Source organism: Eleginops maclovinus, chromosome 4 (genome assembly GCF_036324505.1).
Source record: "Eleginops maclovinus isolate JMC-PN-2008 ecotype Puerto Natales chromosome 4, JC_Emac_rtc_rv5, whole genome shotgun sequence".
Taxonomy (NCBI): domain Eukaryota; kingdom Metazoa; phylum Chordata; class Actinopteri; order Perciformes; family Eleginopidae; genus Eleginops; species Eleginops maclovinus.
In genome coordinates, this window is record NC_086352.1 from 250,001 (window position 1) to 259,951 (window position 9,951).

The 9,951-nt window shown below is 45.6% G+C and overlaps 1 protein-coding gene and 1 non-coding gene across 3 annotated transcripts; both read left to right on the forward strand.

The window, feature by feature from the left end:
• Nucleotides 1-4,125: 4,125 nt before the first annotated feature.
• Nucleotides 4,126-9,047, forward strand: dkc1 (dyskeratosis congenita 1, dyskerin). Of its 2 annotated transcripts, none has more exons than XM_063882412.1 (15): nt 4,126-4,275; nt 5,142-5,197; nt 5,383-5,469; nt 5,989-6,080; nt 6,251-6,435; nt 6,540-6,604; nt 6,703-6,829; nt 6,940-7,070; nt 7,292-7,435; nt 7,540-7,660; nt 7,843-7,961; nt 8,040-8,143; nt 8,301-8,340; nt 8,437-8,610; nt 8,803-9,047. In XM_063882412.1, exons 1-15 carry the CDS (start codon nt 4,260-4,262, stop codon nt 8,866-8,868), a joined length of 1,527 nt encoding a protein of 508 aa, XP_063738482.1. In that variant the 5' UTR covers nt 4,126-4,259; the 3' UTR covers nt 8,869-9,047. The 2 variants fall into 2 exon arrangements, with proteins under 2 accessions (XP_063738482.1, XP_063738481.1); XM_063882411.1 differs by lacking the exon at nt 4,126-4,275 and adding an exon at nt 4,429-4,462.
• LOC134863940 (small nucleolar RNA SNORD83) lies at nt 7,695-7,769 on the forward strand. The gene has a single exon (XR_010165755.1). It is a non-coding gene; the product is annotated as a small nucleolar RNA SNORD83 (small nucleolar RNA).
• Nucleotides 9,048-9,951: the final 904 nt, after the last annotated feature.

A 9,951-nucleotide genomic window follows, 5' to 3' on the forward strand; every position in this document is an offset into this window, starting at 1 on the left:
AAGAAACAACCCTCATACCGTCACAACCAACAAGAAACAACCTTCATACCGTCACAACCAACAAAAAACAACCCTCATACATCACAACCAACAAGAAACAACCTTCATACCGTCACAACCAACAAGAAACAACCCTCATACCGTCACAACCAACAAGAAACAACCCTCATACCGTCACAACCAACAAGAAACAACCCTCATACATCACAACCAACAAGAAACAACCCTCATACCATCACAACCAACAAGAAACAACCTTCATACCGTCACAACCAACAAGAAACAACCCTCATACCATCACAACCAACAAGAAACAACCCTCATACCGTCACAACCAACAAGAAACAACATTCACACCGTCACAACCAACAAGAAACAACCCTCATACCGTCACAACCAACAAGAAACAACCCTCATACATCACAACCAACAAGAAACAACCCTCATACCATCACAACCAACAAGAAACAACCTTCATACCATCACAACCAACAAGAAACAACCCTCATACATCACAACCAACAAGAAACAACCCTCATACCATCACAACCAACAAGAAACAACCCTCATACCGTCACAACCAACAAGAAACAACCCTCATACCATCACAACCAACAAGAAACAACCCTCATACATCACAACCAACAAGAAACAACCCTCATACCGTCACAACCAACAAGAAACAACCCTCATACATCACAACCAACAAGAAACAACCCTCATACCGTCACAACCAACAAGAAACAACCTTCATACCATCACAACCAACAAGAAACAACCCTCATACCATCACAACCAACAAGAAACAACCCTCATACCGTCACAACCAACAAGAAACAACCCTCATACATCACAACCAACAAGAAACAACCCTCATACCGTCACAACCAACAAGAAACAACCTTCATACCGTCACAACCAACAAGAAACAACCCTCATACCATCACAACCAACAAGAAACAACCCTCATACCATCACAACCAACAAAAAACAACCCTCATACCGTCACAACCAACAAGAAACAACCCTCATACATCACAACCAACAAGAAACAACCTTCATACCATCACAACCAACAAGAAACAACCCTCATACCATCACAACCAACAAGAAACAACCCTCATACCGTCACAACCAACAAGAAACAACCCTCATACCGTCACAACCAACAAGAAACAACCCTCATACCGTCACAACCAACAAGAAACAACCCTCATACCATCACAACCAACAAGAAACAACCCTCATACCATCACAACCAACAAAAAACAACCCTCATACCGTCACAACCAACAAGAAACAACCCTCATACCGTCACAACCAACAAGAAACAACCCTCATACATCACAACCAACAAGAAACAACCCTCATACCGTCACAACCAACAAGAAACAACCCTCATACATCACAACCAACAAGAAACAACCCTCATACCGTCACAACCAACAAGAAACAACCCTCATACATCACAACCAACAAGAAACAACCCTCATACCGTCACAACCAACAAGAAACAACCCTCATACCGTCACAACCAACAAGAAACAACCCTCATACATCACAACCAACAAGAAACAACCCTCATACCGTCACAACCAACAGGAAGAAATCTTTATTCAATCTGGCCTTCAAGGAAATATTTACTGGCCCTCTGAGTAGAATTTTTCAAAAGTAATCTAGTGCCTGACTGTAGTGACCACAAATGACCATTGTCATTTCTCGCATCTTTGGGTGCCTCCTTGGCTCAGCATCACACGTTTACCAAATGGTCCCCTCCTCACGAATGTGTAACAATTGCGCAAAACACTGTTTCAGGCCAATGCTTGAATCGTGGTTAGATACCACAATGCCCAACAAGAAAACCAACAACTCCACAGCGAAAGGACAGGGAAGTATTTGTTTGTAACTCTCGGTGTGAGGCCCGTTTGTTTGCTCTGCAGTGAGTGTATATCGGTTTGTAAAGAGTAAAACTTAAGAAGGCGTTTTAAGACAGTTCATGCTAACTTCGACGCCATTTTTCCAGTGAGCTCTGATGCTCGCCGCCAGAAGATTTGGGGCTAACTTTCTGCTATGATCAGAGACGTCGCTCCCTGTTTCGGGCTTGCACGAGCAAGAGAGAGGCACATCAGCATCACTGAGTGGCCTGGATATAAGGCAAAAAGAAAAGGCCTTTTACAGACGCAGAGACGGTCAAAGAGTGTATGCTTGCATCAATTATGGAGATGATTGCAGAGGAGAAGATCAGGAACAGAGTTATTAATTCAATCAAGAAAATTCAGATTTCTGACACGTCAACATCGAGGAGAGTAGAGACCTTCAGGACGTTTTTGAAATTCTTTTGGACAAACTTGAGAAAGGCGGAGGTGATGTCGCTAGCTAACGGCAGCGATGTACCACAGCTGTGCCTGTATGTCAGGTTTGTTGATGGTGAGTGCTTTAGGGAGGATCTACTTGGACACACGACTGGTGAGGTGATCTTCTACAAAGCGGTTTTGTTTTTTAAGGAGCACAAGTTGGGATTGGATCGTATGAACATGCTGGTTTTTAATGCTGCACCTGTGATGGCGGGCCAACGTCTGTGCGCTGTGTTGCTCTTACATTGACTCATACGCCAAAGTCTCCTGTATGCAAAGCTAAGCGATGACTTAAAAAACCCATGGACGCTGTCATGACGATTATAAAAGTTGTTTGTGGTACCTCCAGCTTACAGCACCGCCTTTTTGTTGACAGATTATGTCCACGCATTTTACTGATTTGCAGCAAAGGAGTCGTCTTGAAATTAATGTGTAAACTTAAGGGTGAGATCATGGCATTTCTCCCTAATTCAAAACAGAAAACTTTCTGTGACTCATGGAGAATGTCGAGTTTCACGCTGCCGTTTGCTTTTTGAACAACATTTTCCATTACCCGAACCAACTCAATTTGGAGCTGCAGGGCAGCGATAAAAAAAGTGCACAAAAATCTCACACTTTTTCAGTTTATCTCTATCTAGGCAAAAGGCTGTGCCATTGAATGAGGCATCACTACAACTCCAACTCATTGACATTCACTCAGACCTGCAACAGTCATTATAGCTGGCAGGTTCTGAAAAGTTCTGGACTCATGAAGTCAGACAGTAAAATCCCTCACTGACCAGCATCCTGCATCACTGTCTGCCTATTGCTTTTCCAACGGGAACTCCTGAGTCCAGACTTCACTGCTCTTGCTATATTGAGAAAATGCCATTTCTGTCATTAGAAGATGTAACTGTCAAGCTGGTATGTTGAAGATTAAATATTAAAACATGTATTTTTGATAATCTCTTTCGTTTTCAATGAAGCTATTCTCACATGGCCTCTGAATGTTGGTATTGTTATTATACCATAATATGCACTGAGGCTTTCGTTTTTGTGTGTGGCCCAAAGTGTTGTTTGGCTTTATTTTAACTTTAAGGCCTGGTGCAGAATAGAAAACATTTCCATTATTAAAATGCTGATCTTCACTGAAATGTTGTGTACAATTACTTTGAATTACTTCAGTTAAATTAACTGTAATACATATGTCTCACACGGAGTTATTTGAGTTGTCTGATGCACTGTGTGTTTATTCAATACCATACTATGCACACAAGCCTGTCTTTTGCGGCACTGTTGTCTGACTGGAATTGATGTTGATGGTAAAAAGAGTTCCTGTTTCACATGTACTGGGTTCTGAACGTTTAAATGTAGTGCGTTGGGCCTACGTGGCTTTTTTCAACCCGACGCAGCATGTTGTTGTTCTGCTGTTACTGAATAAAATAAGCCAGTTAACCCTCATGTTGTTTACTGGCTCTGGAGCTGATAACATGACTGCTCTTGTTCAAAGCCATGCTTTTCCTGGCCCCCACTCTTGACTAGTTGAATAGCCCTGATGTAGTCTGAAGGTTTTGGACATAACATGCACACTTTACTCTTGCACTTTGCATTGTACATTTGTATTATATTTTCATTTAATATGCATTACATTACTACATTACTACATTGCACTATTTACTATCTGTATATTTCTTATTTGTATTTCATTTTTTTTTGGTATGCTTCATATTGTATTGTATTTTGCTGCTGTAACAAAACATTTCCCCAATTTGGGATAACTAAAGTATTTGTGATTCTGATTTTAGGAGCAGTTCTGGACCCAGCCTACAGGGAGCAGCATTACCTACAAAGCTTCTGGTGACACCACAGAAGAAGAAACGGCAGTAGAAAGAGGAAGAGGAGGAGTCAACTTTCTCTCAGTTCAAGATGGCAGACACTGGAGGTGAGCGCCGCACGTTTTGCAGAAAGAGAAAAAACGATGTAACTGTTTGAACTTTGAAATGTGCGTAACATGGTTAACGTGTTTAACATGCTTAACATGCTTAACATGCTTAATGTGATTAGATGTAAGCTTTAGCTGATCATTGAGACAGACAGACTGAGAAGTGTAATGTCTGCGACACCACGTGGTGAGATGTTTATTTAAAGATATATTACAGTTATAATGCAACTGTTATCGTATACCTGTTAGAATATACCTGTTGTAGTTTACCAGTTACACAGAATTAGAGTGGTAGTTTGTCCTGTGTGACGCCACGGCTCCACGTGGTGCTGCGGAGACCTGCACCCGCAGAAACACCCTCTGGCGACACGTTTATTCTAATATTACATCATGTAAAGATAGCACAGCTGTTCTGTGGTACCTGTTAGAGACTCGGAGTGTGTTTTAGTTTCTCCTGTGTGTCGGTGTGCGGCAGAAGCGTTATTTCACGGATCTATCTGCACCACGTGGGTCTCATGGCGCCGCAACCCAACCTGGAAACCGGATTATTATTTAGCAACGACGTGTTATTCAGTCAGACGGAACCGGAGTTATTACCGGCTCTTTACCCAAACGTGTATTAATAAGAACAAATGAGGTTGTAATCGGGTCCTGCAGCGGTGACGCAGTGTGGGATTTTTATCGGGTCTGTTAGCTGCAGGTTAGCCACCACACGCTAACACACGTGGTGTCAGAACACGTGTTTCCTCGACGAACAGTCCTTAAAGTTAACCCTTTATCGTCCGAGGTTAAATCTGAGTAATGGTTACGAACGGCCTTAAAGGTGTCTGATCTGAAATGTGTTTTCATGGTTAAATGTGTTTCAGCATCATCAGTGAAGAAGAAGAAGACTACGAAGAAAACGAGCGAAGAGGAAGTGGGGGTGAGTTACTACATCTATCAGTTTAATAATGATGTATAATGTGTCACATATTACATCAGACATGTTTATCTCTAAAGAAGCTCAGAGCCTGGGGTTTATTTAAATAATACTTTGTTCAACATTTTTTATCAGACGCTTTACTGAAGTGATCATACATTCTGTTTAATATACTGTTTGTTCCTCAGGAGATCCAGCAAAGTGGAGACTTCTTCATCCAGCCCGAGTCTAAAGTCGCCTCTCTGGACACGTCTCAGTGGCCTCTGCTGCTCAAGGTGACGCCTCGGTGAACAGGAAGTTGAGGGTTACAATTGAGCGCTGGTTTATAGCTAAGGTTAGAGCGGAGCTGCTAGTTTATAGTTGGGGTTATAATGGAGCTGCTAGGTTAGGTAGTTTATAGTCAGGGTGAGAATGGAGCTGGTAGTTTAGTCGGTGTTAGAGTTTATAGCGTGGGTAATAACGGAGCTGGTAGTATGGAGCTCAGATCTGTGAAATGATGAAACTGTTTATCCATTCTCTGAGCGGCTATCTTGTCGCAGTCGCCCCCTGCTCCCGTTCTGGGGGCGGGGCCTCTCCTCGCGGTGACGTTGTCACTTGGGCGTTCTGCCTAGCGATCCGGCGCCACAAGGAGAGATAGACTCGACCCGATCGCCGCAGAGACGAGTTGACTGCTCTGATCACAGGAAGATGAGACTCACTACCAAAACAATGAGGGGGGGCTTCTGTCCAGTCATGTGAACCTGAATAAACAGTTCCAGCCTGAGGCTAATCTGACGTTAACCTGTCTCGTGCAGAACTTTGATAAGCTCAACATCCGGACCGCTCACTACACACCTCTCCCCAACGGCAGCAACCCTCTGAAGAGGAGCATCCAGGACTATGTCAGGTAATGCTAAGCTAACATGCTAACCTTATACAAAGACTTATTTATGTGAAGTTGAGAAACCCTTTTTATCCAAATATCCTGCTCCGTCCAATAAACCTCACTGACCGCCACCTTCATCAGGGTTAAAGGCCCGAGGCTGATCTGCTAACTTGCTACCCTCCCCCCTCCAGGTCTGGCTTCATTAACCTGGATAAGCCGGCGAACCCGTCGTCCCACGAGGTGGTGGCCTGGATCCGGAGGATTCTGCGGGTGGAGAAGACGGGTCACAGTGGGACGCTCGACCCCAAGGTCACAGGCTGTCTGATAGTGTGCGTGGACCGAGCCACGCGATTGGTCAAGTCTCAGCAGAGCGCAGGTACTGACACTCCTTGCTTTGTAACACGTACAGTATATAATGCCCGGCTGGCTGGTGTGCACAGTAAAGCAGCGGCCCCCCTCACTACTCACTGTGTGTTGCAGGCAAAGAGTATGTGGGAATCGTTCGGCTGCACAATGCCATCGAGAGCGAGCACACGCTAGCCCGGGTGAGAGCATTAGTCATCATTCTTACAGTATTTCGAAGTGTATAGCTCTGCTTTAACACATACATAAGATTTTAAGACTGACCCGGTTCTGTCTTTAGGCCATGGAGACGCTGACCGGCGCTCTGTTCCAGCGGCCGCCGCTGATCGCTGCCGTCAAACGACAGCTCAGAGTCCGAACTGTTTACGAGAGCAAACTGATAGAGTACGACCCCGAGAGGAGGCTGGGTGAGATTACATGACCCTATAGTAAATATAATCATTACTAATAACTAACTACCCATGTAGATAAATTAATAATCATTATCTGAGTGTAATGTGTGTGTCCCCCCCACCAGGGATCTTCTGGGTCAGCTGTGAGGCAGGAACCTACATCCGGACCCTCTGTGTTCACCTGGGCCTTATGCTGGGGGTTGGAGGTCAGATGCAGGAGCTGAGGAGGGTCCGGTCCGGAGTCCTGGGAGAGAAGGTCAGCAACACTTCCTGTTCCATACACTCTTCCTGTCCCCCCCAGAGAGTTGAGTTCAGCGCTGCTGTCAGTGCAGCTCTGATAATTAGTCTCTGGAACAGAAACAGCAGAGAGACTCTGATCACTGTCTCTGGTGACTGTGTGCCCCCCCTCACTGCTGACAGCACAATGCTCAGGGTCAAACAGTAACTTATTGTGTTTAATATAATGTGTGTGTACAGGACCACCTGGTGACGATGCACGACGTGCTGGACGCGCAGTGGCAGTTTGACCACAACAAAGACGAGACGTACCTGAGGAGAGTCATCTTCCCCCTGGAGAAGCTGCTGGTGTCCTACAAGAGGCTGGTGATGAAGGACAGCGCGGTGAGGACGCGCGCACACACAGTTCAATAAGACGCGTCAGGGTGGACGACAGATTTATTTAGTCTGGTTTCCATAATGTCTGATTTCTTTGGTCGTGACTGCAGGTGAACGCCATCTGCTACGGCGCCAAGATCATGCTGCCAGGTGTGCTCCGGTACGAGGACGGCATCGAGATGAACCAGGACATCGTAGTCATCACTACCAAGGGGGAGGCCATCTGCACAGGTGTGTGTCTCTGTCTCTGTGTCTCTGTCTGTCAGCCACATGATGACCTGTAGATGCCGAAGCCTCCGGGCCTTGAGGACCTTTTATCTATCACCCTTGTCTGATGGCTGGTGCTTGCTAACAAGGACCCTCACTACCTCACCTGCCCAGGTGTCGTCCTAAACCATGCGTTTGTGTTGCAGGTGTGGCTCTGATGACCACAGCGGTGATATCCACCTGTGACCATGGGGTGGTTGCTAAGATCAAGAGGGTCATCATGGAGAGAGACACCTACCCCCGCAAGTGGGGGCTGGGTCCCAAGGTACCAATAAAGTTTATTCAAATCTGTTTCCTTTTATGTCTGTGTAGATGTTAATAAAGTTATTTATTCATGATCCAGGCTAGTCAGAAGAAGATGATGATCCAGAAAGGACTCCTCGACAAACATGGGAAACCCAACGGCAGCACCCCCACCGCCTGGAAGGAGGGCTACCAGGACTACAGGTACTGAGGGGGGAGGGCTACCAGGACTACAGGTACTGAGGGGGGAGGGCTACCAGGACTACAGGTACTGAGGGGGAGGGTTACCAGGACTACAGGTACTGAGGGGGGAGGGCTACCAGGACTACAGGTACTGAACTGTTTTTGTTTGTGATTGCAGCGTTTCCAAGGAGACTGAGTCATGTGACACGACCACCAAGGTGAGACCACGATGTCAGAGGAAATGCTATCCTGCCTGACGACCGTATATTATATAGTCTATAAAGAGATTAATCTGACCTTTGTCCTGTTTGCAGAGGAAGAGGGATGCCGACAGTGATGGGGAGACGGCGAGCGCTCCATGCACACCGTCTGCAGAGGAAGTAAAGAAGGAAAAGAAGAAGAAAAAGAAAGAGAAGAGGCTGAAAGTGGAGGAGGCGGAGCCAGAGGAGACAGGAGTGGAGCCAGAGGAGGCGGCGCCAGAGACAGAGGTGAGGTTTAAGACAGACAGCAAGTCACATGATGATGGGAGGCCTCTGACAGCTGAGACATTTATCATGGGGAACAGTAGTCTAACACCGGTGGGGGGGGGACGCGGTTCATTGACAGATTAAAAAAAAAAAGGCACTTATTAATGCTGACGGAAATGTATTCTGATGTCTAATGTGCATTTTGTCCTGCAGGTTGTTGACAGTGCCAAGAAGAAGAAGAAGAAGAAGAAACAGAAAGAAGACGAGACGTCGGAGTGACTGCGAGGAACCCCCACTGTCACCTGTCTGAATGCAACGCATTGTGGGAGTTTTATAATGGACTGCATGAATGCAGAGAGAAAAGACGACGCTTTTTGTTTTTTATACATTTTTTTCCCCTGCTGTAAATATCTGAACAGGAAGCGTGTTTTCAAAATAAAAGTTTTTGTTTTCTGTAATTTTTCCATCCTGAGTGCTCAGATTCATGTGGAGTGGGATGTCTTTTCAAATGGTAATGTACATTAAATCAGTGGCAGTAACGGGATGAGGGTGTTGGCGTCAGCAGGGAAGTGCATCTGATGGGTCTCCAGTTCGGAGTAAAGAGGATAAATGTTCTCTAGCTGTTTCTATTAACAAGAATGAAGTCCTCCAAGGCTGAGTGTGACTGAAGACATTACAGCAAACATCCGGTCCTGAACGAGTCCTGGCAGAATTGTACTTAATACTGTGAGAAGTTCTCTGCCTGTTTTAGCGACGTCACACTTTGCAGCTCTGCAGGTGTTGGAATCAGGCTGGTTTTCAGTCTGAAGAAATGTAGACTATTCTGTCCTGATATCAATGGATTTTGTTTGTTTTTGTAACCATGGCAGCAAACTGTAGTTGAAGGTTTACCTAGTCCACCTCAAGCTGTGTCTCAAGGGTTAGAGTTAGGGTTAGGGTTAGGGTTAGGGTTAGGGTTAGGGTTAGGGTTAGGGTTAGGGTTAGGGTTAGGGTTAGGGTTAGGGTTAGGGTTAGGGTTAGGGTTAGGGTTAGGGTTAGGGTTGGGTTAGGGTTAGGGTTAGGGTTAGGGTTAGGGTTAGGGTTAGGGTTAGGGTTAGGGTTAGGGTTAGGGTTGGGTTAGGGTTAGGGTTAGGGTTAGGGTTAGGGTTTAGGGTTAGGGTTAGGGTTAGGGTTAGGGTTAGGGTTAGGGTTAGGGTTAGGGTTAGGGTAGGGTTAGGGTTAGGGTTAGGGTTAGGGTTAGGGTTAGGGTTAGGGTTAGGGTTAGGGTTAGGTTAGGGTTAGGGTTAGGGTTAGGGTTAGGGTTAGGGTTAGGGTTAGGGTTAGGGTTAGGGGTTAGGGTTAGGGTTAGGTTAGGGTTAGGGT

Coding starts and splice junctions, on each gene's coding strand:
- dkc1 (XM_063882411.1), top strand. Junction 6,605..6,702: donor GCGAGCACACGCTAGCCCGG/GTGAGAGCATTA, acceptor TTCTGTCTTTAG/GCCATGGAGACGCTGACCGG. Junction 6,830..6,939: donor CGACCCCGAGAGGAGGCTGG/GTGAGATTACAT, acceptor CCCCCCCACCAG/GGATCTTCTGGGTCAGCTGT.